Source organism: Prosopis cineraria, unplaced genomic scaffold (genome assembly GCF_029017545.1).
Source record: "Prosopis cineraria cultivar Desert tree isolate PC_DT_omini unplaced genomic scaffold, ASM2901754v1 PC6, whole genome shotgun sequence".
Taxonomy (NCBI): Eukaryota; Viridiplantae; Streptophyta; class Magnoliopsida; order Fabales; family Fabaceae; genus Prosopis; species Prosopis cineraria.
Genome location: NW_026555337.1, coordinates 14,037,670 through 14,061,823, shown reverse-complemented (window position 1 = coordinate 14,061,823; position 24,154 = coordinate 14,037,670). Strand labels below are relative to the sequence as shown.

At 32.5% G+C, this 24,154-nt stretch overlaps 2 protein-coding genes across 2 annotated transcripts; one reads left to right on the top strand and one right to left on the bottom strand.

The window, feature by feature from the left end:
* Nucleotides 1-2,669: 2,669 nt before the first annotated feature.
* LOC129313755 (uncharacterized) lies at nucleotides 2,670-8,421 on the top strand. Its single transcript, XM_054957121.1, is given in 6 exon segments — nucleotides 2,670-2,845; nucleotides 6,173-6,642; nucleotides 6,645-7,083; nucleotides 7,086-7,252; nucleotides 7,467-8,018; nucleotides 8,117-8,421. Coding segments are annotated over 5 exon segments (1,620 nt in total). The 5' UTR covers nucleotides 2,670-2,845; nucleotides 6,173-6,282; the 3' UTR covers nucleotides 8,219-8,421.
* A 13,629-nt stretch (nucleotides 8,422-22,050) lies between these two features.
* On the bottom strand, nucleotides 22,051-23,679 carry LOC129313913 (proline-rich receptor-like protein kinase PERK3). The gene is made up of 4 exons (XM_054957305.1): nucleotides 23,247-23,679; nucleotides 22,980-23,128; nucleotides 22,107-22,322; nucleotides 22,051-22,065 (listed from the first exon to the last, which is right to left on the bottom strand). The coding sequence occupies exons 1-4, from the start codon at nucleotides 23,677-23,679 to the stop codon at nucleotides 22,051-22,053; spliced, it is 813 nt and encodes a 270-aa protein (XP_054813280.1).
* Nucleotides 23,680-24,154: the final 475 nt, after the last annotated feature.

The window sequence follows — 24,154 nt, the reverse complement described above, 5'->3', positions numbered from 1 at the left end:
ATCCATAAGGAATTGGATTCATGCATACCAAACAAGTGAAAACATGATTCCAATTCCAATTCCATTTCTCTTAGACCCAATTCTAATGTACCAAACATGACCCTAAATAACATATTTTATATACATTAAAAAATAATAATTAGCACGAACCCACCCCAAACCTACAACTCCAAAGTACAAAATTGTATGAAAGACATTCTAAATACAGATTTGTAGTAGAAACTAAAATGAACACGTGGCATCCTTTCATAGCACTTAATCCTACTTTTATATATATAAAATGATAATGATGCCCATATAAGATTGTTAGTTTTTATAAATAGGAATAAGATAACCGTCTGGACATTTTATTAAGAAATATTAAAAGGAATAATTACTATCTGTCTTCTTCTAATCTAATCTAAGTGCTAAAATATTTCTTGTGCAATCTGGCAAATACATACTCACTCCGTTAAAAAATATAAGGTATTTGTAATTAAATCTCATTTTTTATAAGTGATTACCTACTTTCAAACTAACCATATATTTTTTTATTATCTCTATTAATACCCTACAATAAATATAAAGTTATTATTAATAGGGACACTTAAAAAAAAAGACAATGATTACACTTTGAAAGACTAAAATGCTTTACATTTTTAAAACATCTAACTTCACAAAAAATATTTTACATTTTTAAAACGAAAGGGTATATATAATATATAACATACATATCTTGTGCAATACATTTGGATAAGTTTTTCCCTTTTTCCATCCTCGTCTTTTCATCGAAAGAAAGAAACTCAAATATTACGAGTGCCATAGATCCAACTTGAGATTTTATATTCAAGAGACATTAAGTGAGACGCTTATTAGTAGTTGAGAGTTGTTTTAATTAAGAGAGAGTATGATGGCTTGAGTAATCCATTTTTCTCAACATCTCAATTTGGAAAGCCATATAAAATGATATGATATAATGATATTATTTAAAATTGTTAATCAATGAGTTTAAGTAATTTATGATAGGGAGGTAAAAATGCAGACTCATAAGAGCTTAAACCCTATTAATAAATAGTCTTTAAAAATATATGCTTAAATAATTAAAATATAAAATATGGCAATAATTTAATTTAAATATAAATCTTTTCTCAGATTACATCTTTTACATTCATTGATTGTTATACTCAACAAAAATTTCAAAATAGGGCAATTCATTTTTTTTTAATTTTTTTGTTTTTTTTATTAATATTAGTTTTTGTGTTTTTTAAATTTTATTTTTCATTGAATCGGATCATACTGTTTCTATGATCAACTTCTAAATAGTATATATTTATCTTGCTAAATGAGTTATGAATAGATTGACACAATTTATAAGCTATAAATGTAAAATGATAAACTGAAAGAATCACGTACAGTTTAACTAAGCTTATCTAGTTCAAGTTTATAAACAAGTTAACGGATTTTTATGAACTATAAATGTAAGCATAATAAATTCGTAATGTTCAATCTGAGAGTTTGATAATAATAATGTTATTATAATATTACACTTATCCTCCTCTTCCTGTCTTGCTCTTTCACTTTTTTTCTTACTCTAAAATTAGAAAAAGCATATTATAACTAATCCAAATTTATTAATTTCACAATAATTTTTATATAATGATTAGTAAGTAGATAATTCATTCTTCCAATTAGACTCTGAAACAATAAAATTCCATCCACCCTACCTTATTCTATCCGTTAATCAGCCCTTTTATTAAATTCCATCACATATTCTTAGAGAAATTCTTGCATGACCTGATGTATTATGATATCTGTGCTCCATCTAATAAAATTATATCAATTCAATTAAATACAATTTTATGTGTCATTAGTTCTAATAACTTTATTTTTTATAATAGAATACTTATTTAATTTTTTATCTTTACTATTATTAATGATGAAATTAAATTATATTTAATGTTATTTAAATATTATATCTTTATTGAATAGAGAATGAATGAGCTGATGTAAATAACACATGTAAAATTTCTCCTGCTCTTAAACTTCTCTTGAGCACGTGTATTCTCTTGAATGTCAAGGCCCCGTGGCAAGTCTAGTTCCGTATTTTGAGTTTTTTTTTTATTCAAGTTTCTATTCCAACTTCTTATATCCTACCGCTTAAAAGTTCCCTAACTTTAATTCATGGTCCCGTTTGAAATTTTTTTTTATACTTGTTAGATAAAACTAATTAATATGATTGATGTTAATATAATCTTTTCTTTTGTAAAATATAATCTTTTGTTACTGTCTGTTCTACAGTAAAAACACAGTAAATTCCAAACTTCTTATATCCTACGATTAAAAGTTCCCTAACTTTAATTCATGGTCCGTTTTGAAAATTTTTTTTTATACTGTTTAGATAAAACTAATTAATATGATGATGTTAAATAATCTTTTCTTTTGTAAAATATAATCTTTTGTTACTGTCTGTTCTACAGTAAAAACAACAGTAACATTTTTTTTTAAAAATTCAATAAGGCTGAGTTGTTCCTGTACATCACCACTGGGCCTACAGGGGCATCCTCTAGTTGATATATTACATGATAAAAATTGATACCAGTTGAGAAACAGTATTGGGATTCGTTTTTCTCCCTCTTGCACATTAAGATACGGTGTCCAGTGTCCATCCCTTTCCTCTCCAATTTCAGTTTTGGTTTGGCCTTTTCAAATGTGTTTTCGAAACCGCGTCGTTTTAACTCCACAATCACATTACGAACTTTACCCACTACTACCATTCTCTCACCCGATCTCCTCTGTACATTACCTTCATACCGCTTCTAGTCGCATCATTTCTTGTTTTGTTCAACTGTCCGTTATTCTCCGGAAGGTTAGTCTCTGCGTGTCTTCGCTATTTCTGTTTACTCCAATTCAACCGTCTTCTCCTGAATCTAATTGGCATTGCTTCAATTTTCTTTTCCCAATTTCTGTTTACTTTTGTCGAATGAATTGAGGAAGATTTGAAGGATTGAACTCGAATTTATGCATTTGTAGAACCGTGATGATGATTTTAGAAATTTTGATTCCGAATGTAGAAATTATTTGATGCGGTTGCTTTCCTTTTTTACATCTTGTCATCGTTGTGTGTGGATTTAGTTTGGCATTTGTTTTCTGCATTTCTTTTTGGCTTACTGCCGCTCGTGTTTTTGCTTCTTGCTTAATGAGCAGCTTCCTGCACTTGAGAAAAAAAAGCTTGTGGGTTTCTCAGTCCACTGGATACTCCTGTTCGTCAGAATGTACACTTGCTGTTTAATCTTTATTAAATTCTGAGATCGTGATTTAATTATTATTTTATTTTTGTAACTTATATTAGTCTTTTTTGGTTTCTTTTTTGGATATAAACAAATTTTGTTTGGATTGATCATGAGTGTGAAAAATGATCTTATGCTATTTAATTGGAATGATTTGATGCCTTGTCTACTCTTAACTGACTGATACTGTTCTTTGCCAAAAAAATTTCGTAGTCTTGGTTTTGGATATTAAACATAGATCATAAAATAAATGCCATGAATTGTGGTTTTAGCATTTGGGTTATATCCTCTATCCCAAGTTTTTGTATGCTTTTTCTTTTCGGTTAAAGTAATTGATGAGAAGCCTGCAACGCATTGCAGATGCCTCACACATTAAGTGGGAACACAAGAATGAATTTCTTATTTAGAAGTCTGCTATCATGTATGAACATGATTTCCTACTCACCTTTTTCTTTTCCTGAACCATACATTTTCTAACATGGTAATTGCTTTGTCATCCGCTATAGTCTTAGCTTACATTCAGTTTGATCTAGGTATGACTTTTGCGTCTGTTTTCTGCCCATGGTTGTGAAATGTGAAAAGGTCTTACAGTCACCAAATTTCTTTCTATCTTCCTCTACTGGTTGGTTGTGCTTGTGCATCCTACTGATGACAGGCTAATTTGGATGTCATCGTCTAATTCCACCAGAAAATATATTTATTTATCTCATCCCATTTTGCTTCTTATCATGGAAATCACTTTGACCGAGTTAGTCCCCATGCCACGTAACTTTGACAATGTCACAATCGATTTTGTATCTTTCTGCAAAGATCTCTGGCCACTGTTCATGTCTGATCGTCCCATTATTTGTGGTAATTCCACTGGCGTTGTTTGGTAATTTCTGATGATTCATATTTCACTTAGTCACTATGCATTCTATATACTGTGTGGGATGTATTCGACCTCCTGTTGTGATGTTCCAGTTTAGGTATTGTCTTTTCATGCTTCTAGGTTTCTGTGTGTGTTTTTACCAGGGTTGCCCCCATTGATGCCGTACATGCCTCTGGTAACCTTTTTTGAGCAACCATCAGATTGACTGAAGGAGCTCAATAAGCACAGTGACTTTTTGCACTTCCCTGATGTGTCCGGCCCAGAATTATGAAGTATTTGTCCATAATGCCTGAAATTTATCTATAAAACTTTTTGGGCTATCTTTTCAAGTAATAATATTGGTTCCCAAAAACCAATTCAGTTTTCAGGTTGGATCAAGATACATATTTCAGGTACCTGACCAATTACTGTCCGTGTATCTCTTAAGTGTACAATACTCCCCAATTCAATTCTTATTAATAAGTCACTTCTAACATTTTCATTGGAAACTAAGGAAAATCTTTAATCTTTATTAATTCTGTCTAAAAATTCAACACGTTTTTAACTTTACTCCTATTAAATATACATGTGCTATAAAACAAAAATACTCTAGCATTTTACCTTCCCAACAATGTTAAAAGGGTAAAGGGGGGGGGGTAATATAGACACAATAATCATTGAGGTGCCCTATATATATAAACCAAACAACTACTTTCTTTTTACTGTACTCTATGAATAGGACCAGATGAGTACTAACTTTCTTTCTGGTTTATAGGCATTTGCTGTTAAATCTTAAAATTTGGGGAAACCTGTGTGGATTTATATGCTTAGCAAAATAGTGTTTTGGTGATGTATGAAAGTGTTAGGATGATATTAGTTGTGTTTCTACTTTGTTTAGTAAGCTACAGAAGTCCCCATAGTTGTATTTTACATTAAGATCAACAACTTTAAATATATTATAAATAAGCTAAAGATGTAAACCAAAGTATGTTTCTCCATCAGCTCCCAAAATCTGCTTCATGTGATTATTTTATAGTTTCTTTAGCTTGGCACAGTAGGTTAGGGTATGGGGACTTGTATCCGGGATACTTGTTCCTCATCTATTGTTATCTTGGTTCAAATTGAAGTAAAAGGTGTTCCTTTTGGCTGGAGACTGAGGATTGGGGATGTCAAAGAGGATCATTTTAAAATTGAGTGTTGGAGTTTCACTCCTTTGGATGGATCACAAATTGGGAGATAATTTTACAATTCACACAAGTTTCTTGGAAGACATAAAAAATGTTGGTTTTTCTCCTTCTACATGTTTTCATCCCCCCCCCAGCCCCTCTGCACCCCTTTCTTTCTCTGATGCATTTGAATTGTAATTTTTTATATAGCCAACAAGCCTCTCATGGAATTTTCACTGTTTTAACTTCACTGCAAGTTTAGCGTTCTAAGTGGGTGGAGTAAGATGTTTCACTATTTGTACTAGGAAGTCATTTTACCATAAGCACAGCATCTCTATCTTCCCTGCCCTCCTCCAGTTTTCGTCTTCAAACTTTGGAGACAAATAATGACTTTTTTTGTCATGCTTTCAAGACTAAGATGATCATGGTCAACATTTTTCTTTATGTTATAAGAGGAGTGAAGGCACTGCTACTAACTCATCTCAACATAACCAATTTATATATTTCTTAGTGAGTGTTGACAGTGATGCAAGTTCATGATTATGAGGAAAATTTGAGTGCCTTTATTTGACAATCACTACTTTTTTACTATCATGAAGAATCTTAAAGTGTATTAGGAATTTGGGATAGACATTACAAATTCCTATGATAGTTTTATGTGATGCTAGTCAAACACACCAAAATAAAACATGTTTTCAAGCTTATATGAACAAAATTCTTTATTTAGTCAGGCAACTATTTATGTATATTGTGAATCTTTTGACAAGAAAATTGTTGCTTTCCTGGTCTTTGCTTTTGGTTTTCATACATCTGCACATATTCTTTGTTTCCTGCCATGTAAAGTTGTCTATTTATTGCTATAAGCTCATCCTTTTTGTTTCTATTTGCAGGGTGCAACAAGTCTGGTGGTGTAATACTGTTGCTGTTTTGAAACTTCTCATAAATTTTTAGCCTCAGCCCTTTCGCCTCCCTTTAGGAGTTCAAAATGAACATTTGAGTGATGGTGATGATGACCGAAACACTAAAGATGATTATGTCATCGTATCATGACCAAGACAAGAATTCTCGGTTGCCTTCTCTCCCTCCTAGCCAATCTAGAAGCCGTCAGTCACGTCAAAACCGTACAGGTACCTGGGCAGTTGCATTAGCAGCACTATTCATCTCCACCATTGCTTGGCTTTCCCTTATTTTCTCCAGCACCACCACTCGATGCTTACATCACCTAAGAGATTGGGAGGGTGGCCCCCATTTTCTTCCTTGGAAAATCTGTGTTCCTGATCAACATTCTAATACTTTGCTGCCTCCTCCTCTCTCATTTGGCTATAAGGGAGACCATATTCGCCATGATATCACAGTACCTTTGAACAAGAAGACTTGTCACTTAAACATATTATATTTGGCATAGCTGGATCATCTCAACTGTGGAGACGGCGGAAAGAATATGTTAGGCTGTGGTGGCGTCCCAATGATATGTGTGGTCATGTATGGTTGGAGGAACAAGTACCTCAAGAATCTGGAGATCATCTACTACCCCCAATAATGGTTTCTGAGGACATCTCACGTTTTCACTATACTAATCCTATGGGTCACCCTTCTGGCTTGCGAATTTCTCGCATTGTTATGGAGAGTTTTCGCCTTGGCCTCTCAAATGTGCGCTGGTTCGTCCTTTGTGATGATGATACCATCTTTAATGTCGATAACCTTGTTCATGTTCTCAACAAGTATGATTCCTCTGAAATGATTTACATAGGCAGCCCCTCAGAGAGCCATTCGGCAAATACATATTTCAGTCATTCCATGGCCTTGGTGGTGGTGGGATTGCCATAAGTCACCCCCTTGCCAAGGCACTCTCTGAGATTCTTGATGAATGTATTGAAAGATACCCCAAACTCTATGGTAGTGATGATCGATTGCATGCCTGCATCACTGAACTTGGTGTTCCATTGACCTGGGAGCATGGCTTTCACCAGGTATTTCTTAAATCAATCTCCATCTGCCTTCTAAATATTTTCCTTTTGTAATATTTTTATTATTTCATTCTTAATTTCTGTCTCAGAAAGATGAAAAGTTTGATAGGAATTATTTTATCATTAATGACTAAATCTTTTTTATCCTGTGTCTTTTTCATTATTGAATATTGATAATCAATCTACAGTTATTATTTTATTTTCTCTTTTCTTTCAGTGGGATATAAGGGGTGATGCCCATGGGCTTCTGTCTTCTCACCCAATTGCACCATTTGTGTCAATTCATCATGTTGAAGCTGTTGATCCCTTCTATCCTGGCTTAAACTCTCTGGAGAGCCTGAAACTCTTTACAAAGGCCATGAGAGCTGATCCCAGAAGCTTTTTGCAGCGTTCTATTTGTTATGACCATGCACGGCATCTAACATTTTCAGTCTCACTCGGTTATGTTGTTCAAGTCCTGCCAAATGTTGTTTCACCCCGTGAGTTGGAGCGCTCAGAACGGACCTACTCAGCTTGGAATGGTATAAGTCAGAGGAATGAATTTGACTTTGATGCCAGGGATCCATCTAGATCGATTTGTAGAAAGCCTATTCTCTTCTTTCTAAAAGCTGTTGGAAATGAAGGCAATGCTTCTTGGGGTTCATATCTAAGGACTAGAGAAAGAAACAATCTCAAAAAGAAAATTTTCTGCTTTCCTCATCCAGCCCCTCTTCGTAAAGTGCAAGAAATCAAGGTACTGGTGCAGCCATTGAGCAAGGCTTGGCATCTGGTATGTTTCATAGCTCTTTATCATGTGGCCTGATGGTATTACAAGCTGAGTCATCAATGTTAGTAACATCTTCGAATTCTACTGTTTGTTTGTCCTAGGTTCCACGTCGTCTCTGTTGTAGACCAAGCCATGTGGGGAAAGAAATTCTTCAACTAATTGTTGGACAATGTGGGAAGGGAGCTTTCAGTTCTGTTTACTGATATTTTAGGTTAACTATCCTATGCTTGTAAATGGATTGGAGCTAGTGAAGAGCTAATTCCATGCGGCATCTGTTTGATTTTAACCTTTGGTTGAGCTTCTGCGGACTTCTATTCTGTATGAATATCTGACAAATGTAACTGACTATTGAAAAGAGATTCCTAACGCCAATTATTGAGTCTTCAAACCCTGAACTCAAGTATTACATCTTTTCTGCCCTCCCCCCTTCTCGTTTTCTTTCCTAATGAGCAGCTATTTGATTATAGACTGGGACTATAGCATTGAGATATGTATGGAGAAGTCAAGTACATGTTTTGTATAGCTTGCTATAGAAATTGAAGAATGGGAAAAATATTACAAATGGTAATATGAGCAATATAGGGATTAAGGATAAACATTAGAATATTTTATTTTACTAGCTTTTGATTTATTGTAATTTTAATGCTTTTACCTGGTTAGGATTTATCTCTGTTTGGTTTTATCTTATTGGGATTTTTCTCCTGGGCTTTACGGAAAGCCATCAATAATTAGGTTAGGATAGCTTTAAGATTGATCATTGGATACAAGTTCTCTTAGCTTGCTAAGTGCTAACCATCTCATCCTCTCCCTCCTTCCTTCATCTCTGCATCTTCCCCCCTTCTTCTATTTCTCCCTTCCTCTCCTCTTTCTGCACCCTTCCTCTCTATTATTTCTGAGATACTGTTATCCGTGATGAGGTCAAGTGTTGGGGCACCTGTTTCATTCATGCCAAAATGGTATTATCTGTCAGTTCGATAAATCAAAAGCCTGAAAGCACAGTACTATTCTCATGAGATAACCTGACAATCATGTAAGAGCTATTTGTTATAGACTAGTACTTAGCTAGGTGATAATTTTCTTTGGCTTCTAAGCTACTGCTTTCTTGCTAGGGTCAAGGATCATGGCAACTATTAATAAGTAGATAACAGTTTGATAAATCAAATGCATGGAAGGAAACAAATATTCCTGTGAGACATGAGCCGACAATTTAGTAATTTTACTAGTGGAACAAACTGTTTATTTCCAAGTATCAATTTCATGGCTATTAACTGATGTTATCTCACTTTTAGGTTAAACCCCACCTTCTTTCCCCCCCTTTTTGGTTGCTGAAGGAAAAGGGCATTGTTATACGATAGTGAAGGACAACTAACTGGTTTTTACTGATGAATTTAGAGACTGGATTGATTTTTAGAAAAGATATATATATATATATCTAATGCAGGTACAATTAGGACACCTTTTTCCTGAGTATTTATTTAATATGGTTGAAAAATTTCATCTGAAAGAGGGGTAATGATATAGAAGCTGATTAACTGTACAGAATAGATCACTTTTCAATCTGGAAAGCAGGCATTTCTTAAATTGCTGTTTTTAAATTATTCTATATTTGTTTATCTATGATTCATCATATTGGTGCAATTGTAGTTCTTTGTATTGCTCAGACTACCTTGATTTACTGTCAACTTTATTATCAAGGGCTTTTTTTTCCCCCTCAAGTCAACAATAGCTGGTTCTATGAATTTTCTACCTTGTTATAGAAGTGCTTTTGGGAACTCTAGTGAGAGAACCTCAATTGCATTGCCTCGAACTTTTCCTGTCACATTTTCTCTGTGTAAGCCCATGAAAACAGATTCTACTGAAAAACAAAAACAGAGGCTCATTCCTAAAACATCATTGCTGATAGGTATTCTCCGCTTGGCAGACTCACCTTAAGTTTATTATTAACAAGGTAAATCTCCAAAGTAATAAAATAAATGTAGACACATGTTTGGACCTTTCTTCCTTTTGCTATTCCCCCCTTTTTCAGTAACGTCTTAGGTTTGTCCCTATCATTTCAGCCAGAGCAAGGTGAAATTTAATTGATGCCTCAGTTTTCTTTGTGTGGGGATTGTTACATGCAGTTGACTTGCAGTTTTCCCCAACCAAGTTTCAAGCTTTATGTAAGTTCCAGAATATATATGTAAGCAGTTGAACTGCAGGTTTATCTCTCTGAGCTTCTGACCAAATGCTTGAAGCTCATATGCATTACCGCATTAAAGGTATGGATCCTTCAGCAGATCCCTGTTAATATGATCTTAGTTTCGTCTTAGATATATTATATGGATGTGAACGGTTTCCAAATTTGAAGAAGATATTGTGTTGGCGATTTATAACTGAGATATACCAATTAGATTTAAGAGGTTGTCCGTTTCTGCTGTATAACTTGTTTCAAGAAATAAGATCTACCTCAGTAACAGTTGTTTGACAATTTGTGCTGCCAACTTCAGAACAGGTGCATAAAGTTATGCGACTTTTATGATATATACAAGATTCATGATAATTATGTATTCTTTGTTGTATTTAACAATCTATGTGTTTGTGAGCAATGTAATTAATTATGTTGATTCACACTTTTTCTCCCTTTAATTAGTTTGTGTTGGGGGTTGATGGAACTTGTAATTACTGGCTTGAAGACTTGTGGCTTGTTGGTTTGTGTGCTATGCACTAAAATACAGAGTCGTGCGTTTGAATAGGCAGAGACATGAGGTCAAAGAACTTCTAATTATTTTTTAGTTGTGACTATTCTAGAAAGGAGAATTTGAACCCATGATTCTTCATATGTTTATTCATGCAAGTCTTTCTTCCATTTTCTATTCATTTTTTATGGGGGGTTTTTCCTTGAAAAGCTTGTTGGGAAATGGGAGACCTTTTTAGCATCAAATCTATTCTTTTGAAGCCTGGTATTTAGTTGTCAATATCATTTGAATAATTCAGATTCAGTTTCCTACCTTTTCTTACATGGTCAGGCTCTCTTTTCATGGAATAAGCCGTTTGGAGAGTCTTTGGTTGAATATTAGGTATGTCTTAGGACATTGGAGCATTGAAGCAACATGTTTTGGCAAGGTTTACATTGTTTTAGTAGGAACAAGAATGCCAAAACTGGGTCAGTAAGCTGTTTTTTTCCCGGGTGTTATGGCGATAGATGTAGAAACTGAAAGGGAATATTATATTGAAAACAAAATCTATTAGAAGGAAAGAGTCTTGCAATTTCACAAGCTCTAACAGTTAGTAGTATGTCCCAAGCATAAGGAATTGAAATAGGGAGAATCACACTTGGGTTCCAAAAGATCATTTTCAGTTAGATCCCAAAAGAATTTTGTGACAAGTGAGTTACTGATATAGATTTAGACAGTTGCAAAATCAAGCATTTAAGTTTTATAAGTCACTCTCAATGATTTGCAACTAAGTTTCTCATATTTGCAATTGTCTGAATAAATTTGCAATCATTTTTCAGAAAAAAATTCCGCTACCTAACTATTATTAATTTGATCTTTTGGGATTAAGTGTCATTCCCCACTTGAAATAACTTCTAGCCACTCAACCAAACTCCTTTTGTATATAATACTAGGGATTGAAAAATTAAACACTAAATGAATGGAATCCATAAATTATGCTTCATGGACAATGTGGTGATGATATTGAGCAGGCCCACCCCTTGATTAATTGCCTCTTATGATATGGTGCATTTGTGCACACATTTCTATGGGTGTCTGTAGATCTCTCTCGCTTTAGATGCTGTGGGATAATGTTGTTTGTTTTTTTTTTTTTTTTTGTTTTTGCTTCTCTATGGTGTTTTGCTCCTGGCTTTTCTTAAGGGAGTTTTTCTTTCTAAAAAGCAAAGATTAGGATGCTCTTCTGCATATTTGATTTACGAGGTTTTTTTACTTTGAGTGGCAATTCTCTCTTCCTTTGTTTTTGCTGGTAAAATCTTTTCTTCTTATTAATAAAGTTTATTCTACAAACTATATTTTTAGTGATGTTCATATCTTTTTAAAGACATTCATTCGTGGAGATAATAGCATTCATGTCTTTTTTGTTTTGTTCCCCTCCTTTTTGTAGTGAAGCTGAAGCAGTAGCATCCAACTTGTGCTTTGGCTTCTCCGAAAGGTTTCTTGGCCTTGATGCACTCTCTTGCTTAGCTTATCAGCTAGGTAAGTATCTTTCAAACTCAGGCTTTTTTGTTTTTTGTTTTTTGTTTGAGCTCTTTATCTGGGCACGAAAAAAGGTTTGATGGTAATCTTGCAGATTTGGTGCTCGATAAAATTGAATGTTTTTGGAACATTTTTTTTTTCATGACTTAAAAGCAGGGCTTATCAATTTCTGAGTAAACTTTTAAATGAGCTTCGTAGCGTCATGTATTGCAGATTGTGTTGAATTATAGCGATGTAAATTGATTAATAAAGTCTCTAACATACAACTAGTAATTGTTTTAAGCATTACTAATGATTTTGTGTGTTAAATTTTATTGATTTACATTTAGTTCGTAGTCCAAAAGATATTAGATTCAAAATATTTTCACTAATGTTAAGCACATAATTTTTTTTTTTTTCCATTTTGAGATAGGAAAGGGATTGTTAGGTATTTGTGCAATATAGATGAGTATTTTAAAATGAATTATTTAGTACCAAAAAATGGAAGACCTTTCATGTGCATAATTATCAAGTACTGTATCCTAAAACCTTATCTTTGAAATAAATTTAAGCTGCCTGAAAATAACAATAATGAAATGAAAATTAAAGAAACAACTCGAAAGGACACTCAATTTCCTTCCCCACATTGATGATGTATAAATGTAGCACAAAAAAAAAAAAAAAAAACACATTGATATACCAAGCAAAAGGGCCCGAGGACCTCAAAATAAAATAAAAAAAAGCACTTGTTGCCCCAGAAATGACGTCAAAGTCCATATTTTTTTTTAATATAAAGCTACGACAGAATCGTGCAGAAAGATTAAGGATTAGTCATATCTAAAGTTAAGAATACCAGTACAATGTCCATATTTTGAGTTTCAAGCCTGTGTTGAAGTTTTTACACAAAATTTAACCTCTTTGTTTTCCAACAGGAAAAGGCAATTTTATTAATATTAAAAAAAATTACACTCACAAATATCAAAAGCAATAAGGAGAGCACATAAATCTAGGTACGACCTAATCAGAAAAAACAAAAGAAAAACTAACCTACTGTACTGCCTAAGAAACAAAAAAGAAAAAACCTTCGTTTGAAATAAAAGAAAATAAAAAAAGTTTAAAAAATAAAGGAAAAAGACTGTTTTTTTTTCCTCTAGTATAAAGATTTTCTATTACTTTCCTCTCTTTCTAGGGAAAATTAGAGCAAACAAGGGCATAAAATGTCTTTTTTATTTAGTTTCTTTATCTAATTTTTCTCTTTTTAATTTTCTTAAAATTCCAAATAAAGTCCTAGATAAAATTCAACTGAATTTTTCGATATATATATATATATATTAAAGAAAAAAGATAAAATTCAACTGAGGAAATCTACAGATAATTCATACTAATTCAATTTTGTTAAGCATCAAGAACATATTAAACCAAAATGCACTTTTTATGCCCAAGACAACAGTGAAAAGTCCAAATGGCCCTCACACAAACCTAATATCCACTTGAACCAACCCAACAAAATGAAATTTAATAACCTTAAATAACGCCAAAATGCTTTCCCTCACACTGAAAATTACTTCACGAGTCCAAAGATATAACTCCCAAGGTTCCACATGCCCCAACATCAAACCATGAATCATCAACCCAAAAAACTCATACCATAAATCAAATTATTATTTTAATTTCCAAACCAATATTTCCACAATGCAAAAGGTAATATATATATATAATCCACGTGCCAACCATAAGCTGAGGAATGTGTGTGTGTATATATATATAAAGGGACCCCAGGAAGAAATCATTAGCCAAGATATGACCTGGTCATAGGTCAAAACCATGGGAAAGGTTGGATATACGTGGGATAACTCATATCTATACATTGTTCTGAGAAATTAACAACAGTATTATTAGTCAATGAAGATTAATCTAACTGGTACTACAATTTTTTTTTAAATTACTCTTATTCAGATACTTCATTTTCTCGTAAATAAATGCTTTATTTTTTTTTAATTGACCCTAAATAAGGGATTGGACCTCTTTCAGAGAGCAAAAAGAAGTTGGAATATTCCGTACGATTCACTACACATAATCTGAGATGATGGGAAATTGAAGACTTGTTTTAAACATAAGAAAATTTAGATTATACATTTCATGCTTTTTTTAAAATTTTATTTATCTATTTTTTTTTAGTTACTAGATAGTTATCAACATTGATGTCTTTCCCGGGGAAACTAAACCTTTAAGATCACACGGTCACACCCCTAACCACATAAATTAGCCTCTCAAGTGGATTTTTAAAATTTTATTTTTTTTTATTTTCATGCAATCGGATTCTTATAAATAAGCTTGTCACTGCTTATTTGACAACTCTCTACATTATTTAAATTTCATTTTTTTTTGTTGGTCAACAAGATTTCGTTTGTTTGTAAACTCATTTTTCAAAGAATGTGGTTGATTGGCGCCAAACACTATTTTGGTTAAAAAAATTATTTTATGCTTAAAAGGCCAAACAAATACAATTAACATTTATGATGAAAAAGTTGAATATATAATACTTTTTATTACCATTTACATTGAATTTAATTAATGGCCAAACGTACATGCTTTGACTTAATCGTCTTTTGGAATAAAAAAATTATTTCCCCCTTTATAAACCTTAATTGTTTCATACATACATTGTCAACTTTTCGGAGGTAAAACTAAGACTATATTTGACAAATATCAATGTGAACTGTTTTCGCACCCTCCTAAATGAAATCATAAATATCTTTTTGAATAAAATAGATCAAAATCCTTCACAAATTAAAGAAGTATATTTCCTTGCAATTACTCATACCCAAGCAAGATATAGATAGTATTATTTATATCACATAAAATTTGACAACATGTTTCCTCTTATGCGCACCACGATCCATTTAATAAAAGCATAACATTCAAATGATTTTAAATATAAATTGATTTTGATATTATTGATAACGGAAAAAAAATGTAAGAAATTAAATAAACATTCTATTATAAACATGAAGTCATTAAAAATAATGTCGTGTAATTATTTGATTGAATTGGTGTAATCATATTGGACAAACAATGGATAACATGATTTACGCAGTCCATCCAACAATTTCTCCTCCTCTCTTTAGCCTGAAGTGAAAGTAGGTATCACAATGTTGACACAACACTTAAATGAAAGCAATTTCTATATAATACTTTCATCCATGAGCTTTCAGGAAAGGCAAGAGCCTATTGTTTAGTACAGTCAGTCGGCTTGAAAGAGAGAACTTGAGCTTCGAGATCAAACCCAATTAAGTAATTTGCTTGCACAAAATTACCATAAATTCCAACATCACTACTAGTATTTGTCAGTGCGAAGCAAAAACCCCATCTTTTGGCGGGATAAAGGTATGTATTGGGCTTAACACAATATCTCCACCTTCAAAATGAGCCGTCAATTTTGGCCCATTAAGATTAGTCTTTGTTCTATAACAAAGTTGGTTTCCTAATTCTGGATCGTCCTCAATAGGTTTCAATGAAACTACTTGCTTCCTAACCTCAAAAACCAATCTGTCATAAAAATCTTGAGGCAAGATAGTTGGAGGTGTGCCTGAATCAAGAAGCATGTTACCTTTTGAGGCTTGAGAATTGTTACCATTAAAGGGAAGGAATGTTCCCTCCACACTAATTCCATTTAGTGTAACAAAGTATGGTGTTTTAATGTCTTGTTTAGACACTAAAGCATTAAAACAACATTATTTCCTGAAACTTGACTTCCATCGCCAAAACTCATTTTGCTTGAGATTCTTGTGTCAGTGTGAAAGGGAACCAAACACTGTGAAAAGATCTTCTTCATTCCAAATGAAGAACCCATTTGAGAAATAAGAGACAATGATCCTCCACCTAGCCCTACAATACCCATCTCATGATCATTGAAAGTTCCTATGTCATTATGTCCACAACCAAAAACAACGTTGTTAAAGGACACTACCGGATGATCTTGTCCTTTGGTTGACTGCAAGGTGAGTGTTTCCTGTGATAAAAAGCCCTGAGTTTCTGATGAATCTGCATAAGCGTAAGTGTAATTGCACACTTTTTGATCACAACCACGTGAAACTGGGTCAAGCATGAGACACTGAGACGATGAGCAGGAGACAGTTTTGTAAGTTGACGAGGTTTGAGGATCGAACATGGGGTTGATTTGTTTGTAGCAGCCATTGCAGGGAACACATTGAGTCCATATAAGGTCACTTCCTGTGTCTGCTATGCCATATATGTCCTTTGGTGGTGTCCCTAATGATATCTTTATGAGATGCTGACCCAGATACCCATTTACAGGTGCTTGAGCAATTTTTGATAATGATGAAGATGGTGACTTCATCTTCATTATGGGACCTCGCCACTGAACCAGTTCAACGCTAAAGCCGCCATTGATGGCTTCTAGAGATGACGACGACGACGACGACGACGACGACGAGACACGAAATAACAGAAGAAGAATGAGGATGTTTGTTGTGATATTCTTTGAGGGCATACCCATTATCACGAGAGAATACTGAGAATGTTGGTTATTAGGGTTAGGTGGAAGATGAAAAGCGTTTTTCGTTAGAAGTTTGAAGTTCCATGGATTTTATATAGAAATGACCTAACAAGGATATATGTTATGCGATCCGAACTGTCTCCTCATTCTTTTTTTCCCTCTTCTTGTCCACATGGATTAAAAATTCAATGGTTGAGATTTAATCAAATTTATTTATTTATTTTAATATAATTATAGTCTATTGTTAGTACCTAGAGTTGTAAACTGCTCAAGTCAAATAATTTTACCAGTTTTAAATTTATTTATTTATATTTTATTATAATAATTTTAGAACATATTAAATCTTAACCGTTGAATTTTTAACTCAAGGGTGGGGATGGTAAGAGGAACATAGAAGGAGAAAAATAACGAGGACATGATCCTAATTCAACGTTGTGTAGGTTTGGATAACTACTTACGTGTTTCATTGAAAATCTCCAATTAATCAATATGAACTAATTTCGGAAACATATCTTCTGCATTAACAATGATTTTAATGATTGGATATCTGCAGATTTTGTTAGATAAATACGCACGTACGTGTTTCATTGACATAAATTATTCATTCCACATGATGATCGGTGTGCGAATGATCAACTAGTGATTTCTTTTTTCTTTTTTTTTTTGGATAAAAATCAACTAGTGATTTCTATTAAGGAAATTATATGAATCCCTTGGAAGTAAAAAAATTAATGCTATCAAAATGCATCAAAGTTACGTAATATATAATTAATAAAGAAAGCATATATGCACAATCAGAAATGATCTTCACCTTGTTAATGCAGAATCAAGGGGACAATGAATTCTAGTTCATTTTTCTCAGACAAGAGAATCAATGAAAATGTCAAATTTATTAGAAGAAAGAGCATGTGTGAAAGGTATGAAAACCATTAATAGCGGCATTAAACAAAATATTTTCTTTAACGTAAATAGAATTCATACATAGAGAACCAAAAAAAAAAAAAAGGAATTCATGCATAAAATGTACATGAATTCCAATCATGAAAGAGATATAAGAATCACCTGTATAAAGAATTTTCAGGTAAAAAAAAAATCAGTATAGCAAATTATAATTATTATTTGGATTAATATCTAATTTTATTTAGGCCCAACCTTATACTTCCAGAAGGAATGAGGTTAACAAGAGAAAAGCCACTCATGCGCCACTTCAGGCAAATGGTAAAAAATGATAAAAATTTGGATAAAATTGCTTAAAATTAAATATTGAGTCAAGAGAAAACTGTCACTATATGCCAATAAAAATGGAAGCATGACCCCCCTTGAGAGCTTCTTCAACACCTTCAACATCAAACAATATATAAATACCTCCTTCTAAAAGTCCTGTCAAGTTCCTCTTGATCGAGCAACAACCATTCACAGAGAGCATCAGCTTCTAGCATCCAATGTAGCAATAACATTTGGTAAAACTATCTCACAGCCTCAGTGTTTATCTTTTGTTTTCCTATCTTACAATTTTTGTTATTTATTTTAGAACACCAACCGTACTATGTCTACATACTTCTGTTCTGCTGTTCTTGTATTATGCGCCATCTCTATTTCTTCATTTTCTTTATTTTCGAGAATTTACATTTGTCAAAATTGTGAAAAAGGATCCTAAGAACTCATTGCTGTTCGAGGAAAAATTCCTCTAACAAAAAATAATGCCAACAAAAAATGACAAGCTCGGTACGACATGTGCATTTGTAGCAATAGCACTACCACAAATTTGACATATTGAAGATGAACATTTTAATTGTTGGGTATTATGAGAGAACTACATAGGTTCTAGTAGCGTAAGAGATTCACCCATATATTAGCATACTCGTAGAGCTAGTGATCTGAGCTTCCCAAGAGCCAATGATCTAAGAACCAAAATACTTAGAGATCCACCCACAAATCAATGCATACGTGGAGCTAGCAAGATGCCAAAAGCTTGTAAGGTCAGTGATATAAGCTTCTCAAGAGTCAGTATGGGCACCGGAAGAATAAAAGATCTAGCCAGCATGAATAAGATCGAAAGATAATAAGAAGAATGACACCAGACCTCAAGGTCTAGATTATGGTGTCAATGCACGAATTGACACCATCACAACCTAAGGATGAGGGGGAGGAAGAATCCAACACCCAAAACATCGTACTCACTTATGATAAACAGAACTCTAAGGTGTAAGCCAACTTTTAAAATCGTTTTAAACCAAAACTATGATGGTAATAAAAAGTGAAACTGGTAAAAACTTTTAACATGGTAGAAAAGATTTAAACCTGATTTTCAGAAATTAGTTTCTAAATCATATATAAACATTGGATATCCAATTAACCCAACTCATACATAAATAATTCCATTTCATCTCATCAACCAATACCAGTCATGCAACAACCTAAGGTCCATGGCTTTTTCTACGAGCACTCCCAGTCAAAATAAATACATAACATTTATAAACCAGTAAATTAAAGTATGAAATGAAGTGGGGTTCTTAGACTATCAATAATACACAACACATTCAAAATAAAGAGATGATTTGAGGCATTACAATCAGACTTCCTCAAACCTCATCAGCTTGCTTCCCTATTTCCCCACCCGAGACTTCACCTGAAAATTTTAAATCCACATGATGAAACCGAAAGTTTCTAGTAACTACAGTATAATTTAAACAGGCATGCAATAATGTTTTAGAGGTTTGAAACTTATATATAGATGATACTTTTGTTTCCCCGCATGCAATCATAATAAATTAAAGAAGCCTTTGAAGTGAATCATGATAATATAAAATTATGTTTGTGCTCAGACTTTCTAACTTGTTACCTAATTCAAAGGCAACCTTCCTCGTCGTCGCCTTCTGATTCATCAGAGCTTGATGACATACATGTGTTGCATTCCACAATAAAACTTAAAGCATTTAGCACCTATTATAGCATCATGAGCATCAATACTTGGTCTTGCTATTTATATATAGTTTGATGTTAATATATATCAAGAAATAAGGAAAACCAAATCATGCTTGATATTCTATATATTTTGCTTGCCTTACAATTCTGTAAACTACTTTTGTCTGATCTAGCCAGTAGCAATATATATGTCCTGATATCAAAGTATGCAATTTTCAAAAAGTCGATGAGTTAAATGAGCCAATAAGGGAAGTTGCTTGTATATATCCAGTTACAGAAATATATATAACATGAGAAGTTTCGGGGGGAAAAATAGTTGGATCCAATGAAGGGTCTTATATGTTGATCTTTGGTGAGATATATATATATATATATATATATTTATTTATCAATGATCTTTGGTGACACACACACAACACACTAAGCAACACAATAAACCTTAAACCTTGCATATCTCTTTCCTTGTATAATATGGCAAATCGCATCCACAGACCTATGAAGAATGGTATTCACAAAAAAAGATCAATAAGGAATGAATTGTTGTTAACATGAGAACATGGACTTGTTTTTTCTTGAATGCTAATTTTTTATCAATCTTTATTTATGAATAACATTTTTCATAGGTCCTTGAATACAATTTTCCCTATATAATAAACCTAAGAAGCTTTCCAAATTCATCATTGTAATAACTAAGCAGTAAGAGTGTAAGACTAACAGATAGAACATGGTATATTTTGATGAATTAACGCTATAGTGCCTTAGTTTAATGGATCTAATATCGTCTTTTATGGATACAAGGCTGATATTTCAAGGTAATTAACGGTTCATGCATCTGTTTTGGAATTATTGTAGGTTCTAATGTGCCTTTATCTAATGTTTTTTGTAATGCCCTGACTATTCCAAACTTTGTTTTTCTTTTTTGATCATATTTTTTTTTTACAAAAGTAGAGACATTTTGATATCTTGAACTCACAAAACAACAAGGTTTTGTATTTTTGAAGAATAAAAAGAGTGAAATTTTGATTTTTTTCCTTCAAAAAATCATAAAAAAATAAAATCCTACTGTTTTAGGATTTTACAATATCAAAATGTCTCTTATTTTATGTAAAAGTCAATGATCTAAAAAAAAATGAAGTTAGAAAGGCATTGTGTAAGACATTAGAGAAAGACACATGCCCTTAATCCAAATATTTTAGGATAACTCAGCTTCTAACAATTTCTTGAAGTAAATTAAGCTTAATTAAATTTTCTATTATCACGATGATAAATTCTAATCTTTTGTTTGTGTAGGAGTATATATAATATTGAGTAAAAGGACTTAAGGCCAAGGGATGCCAACTTACTGCAGTCATAGTTAATCTTTTCCGAGGATCCCTAGTTAGACATTTTTCTGCAGTCTGAACCATCCAAACTAGTTGGTGACAATCACAACAGTCGATGATCCTTTTATCAATTAGCTCGTGATATGCCCTATTTCTTAGTAGCGGTCTTGCCTGTAAGAAAACTTAAATAAGTTGTTATAATTAGAAGTTAAATAAATCTAAGAAACATATATAATATGTACTCTCTCTAGTCCTATTTGTAGGGTAAGAGAGAATTTTTTTTTGTTTTATTTATAAGTTACCTTATTAAATTTTCATTACAAATTTTCTTATTTGACCTCCATTAAATATTGGAGAGAAAAAATACATTGTTAAAGTATGTATATTTAATAGAGACAAAGGTGAGAAATTATTAAATTTTTAAATAGAGTTAATAAGTTTTAAAGTTTTCCTTAATTATGGTAAAACATGTTGAAAATATGTTATAAATAGGACTAGAGTAGTACATATGTAAGGATATGTAATAAGATGAATCCTAACTAGTCTTTCCTCTCATTGGAAGATATCATTACATAGTTATGTAAGATGATAATTTGGCCTTAAAACTATAGGTTTAGGAGTATTTGGGATCCGAAAGTCATTTTTAATTTGGCGCATTTTCACCTATAAACATTTAAAATCATGGCAACCTCCCATCTTGTCATTAACTTTGATCATTCGTTGACTAAAAAAATTACAAAAAGACCTCACTCAAAAATTATAAAAAAGAACCCAAAATGATAGAAAATGATCCAAAAATTATAAATAAGTACTATATAAAAAAATTAATATCGATTAAGTTTCCCAAATTACAATAAATACCAAGAAACTATTATATTTATTTTAATAATATATAATATTTATTTTCTGTTATTTTTGGGTCTTTTTCTTGCTAATAAGGTTAACTAACAGTTAAAATTAACGATAGGAGAGAGATTGCTACAATTTTAAATATTTAGGGGTCCTAGACCTATAGTTTAAAAGTCAAATTGTCATTTTACCTAAGTTTAAATACCAATAAGCAATTATATATCCTGTAATATTATACTAATTTGGAAGAACTAGCTAGCATAATCCTAAAACAGAAAATAAAGAACAAGGCAATTAGAATTGTTACCCATCCGACAAGACTTTTCCCTCTAAGTCTTTTGTCTGTAACTCTCATTCCAGTTATGAGCTCTAGCAGAACCACCCCAAAAGAATATACATCAATCTTAGCTGAAACTTTCCCATATTCTGCATATTCAGGTGCCAAATACCCGAAACTTGCAATAACCTCTGTCGAATGTATTGAGTCTTCATGTTGATTTCTTGCCAATCCAAAGTCTCCCAACTAAAAATTCCATTAGAAAATTTAAAATGTAGGTAATTTAGTTTTCTCATCCAATACCATGATGCGATTCAGTCATTACAGATTAGATAGATACCTTGCTATGTTTTTCAATATAATTAGCATCATGTGATGATTAAAAACAAAAAAGCATACCTAGATTATGCTTAATAAAAGGTAATTGAGAAAATTGGTCTCTAAACTATTAGGTTTAAGAGTATTTAGGGATCTAAATTTATTTATTGTGCAATTAGGGCTCTAGATTTATTATTGTGCAACGTTTTTTTTTAAAATAGTATAATCCAATTCCTACCATTAATAAAAGTTAATTTTGACAGTTATTTGATCAGTTAATGATAGAAAATGACTTAACAAATTATGGAGAATGACCAATAAATTTCCTTGGTCATTATCTTTAATTTTTAATTTTTTGGTTTTTTTATAATTTTTAAAGTTATTTTTTAATTAACTATTTATCAAAATTAACTTTTATTAATGACAGGAGTCAAAATGCCCTGTTTTCAAAAGTTCAAGGAAAAAATGCACAAAAATTAAGTTTAGAGATCCCAAACGCTCCTAGACTACTAATAGGTTAGGGGCTAATGCAATTTGCTCATTTATCTTTTAATAAACTCAAAAATTGCACACACATTTTCTTACCAGAGCTTGACGATCATGTGTGATAAGGATATTGTTTGCTCTCACATCTCTGTGTATAATGTTATTCTTATGCAAATATAGTAATCCCTTCGCAACTCCAATAGCAACTTTGATCCTTTCTTCCCAATTAAGCGGAGATCGAGAGTGTCCTACAACAAATTATTATAAGAGAATTTGCTGTTATTAATTAACAATATGCATATAGCATGAGAATGTACATATATATATTTATTGATCATCTCCATAATGATGCATTACACTACTTACGTGATATATGTTGGTCAAGTGAGCCATCACAAACATATTCATAAACAAGAAGCCTATGCTTTCCTTCAGAGCAGGAGCCTAGTAGGAGAACCACATTGTCATGTGTTGCTTTGCAGAGTAAATTGACTTCAGATTTGAATTCTTTCTCTCCTTGGGCACTTTCATTATTGAGTTTCTTAACAGCAATTCTCATTCCACTTAGGTCTGCTTTGTACACAGCTCCAAATCCACCCTCTGATATAAAGTTCTTTTGGGAGAATCCCTGAGTAGCTTTGCACAGTTCTTTGTAACTGAAGTCTTTCTTCCATAATCCAACTTCAACTGGTCGTTTGTTTTTACATACTGAACAAAGTGGATTTCTAAGTTCTATCTCCTTCTCAGATATTTCATTTTCACCTCTTTGCCGTTCAAAGTGGTCGGAGACGTAAAACATCTGCGCTAATTTTTGTTCTATGTTTTGAACTTGTTCTTTATCTGTAATTAACTGAAGAATGCTTGAACTTGATGTTCCACTTGACGTTCGTTCACTTAGGGATGATCTGCGCCCTGCTTTTGATGCAATAATAGTTATCTTCAAGAATTTTCTATGACATATTTAAATTTCGTGGAAGAACATATCGGGAAGGTAGAGAGAAAGATTAATTAATAGTGAGTTTTAAATTTGATATTTAATTTTTTTCTCTACTTTTAATTTCTTATGATCTTTTATTATGATTGAGGATTTTAAAACTATGTTGTTAATTTGATTTTGTGTTTCTAAATTACTTAGATGGGGTGCGGATATAGCTCAATTGGGGAACTAGGCTTTTAATCTTTTGTTTTGACTTTAGAGAATTTATTTAATTATGAATGTATGTTAACTTTTTTAAATTATATATATATATATATATATTGCTGATCTTCATGTT

Bases quoted from the DNA above. Each gene is read 5' to 3' on its own strand.
- LOC129313913 (XM_054957305.1), bottom strand. From the start codon at position 23,679: ATGTTTTACGTCTCCGACCACTTTGAACGGCAAAGAGGTGAAAATGAA. The intron at 23,129-23,246 runs GTAAGTAGTGTA...AATTTGTTGTAG, and splicing joins ACTTGACCAACATATATCAC to GACACTCTCGATCTCCGCTT. The intron at 22,323-22,979 runs GTAAGAAAATGT...TGGAATTTTTAG, and splicing joins CACATGATCGTCAAGCTCTG to TTGGGAGACTTTGGATTGGC.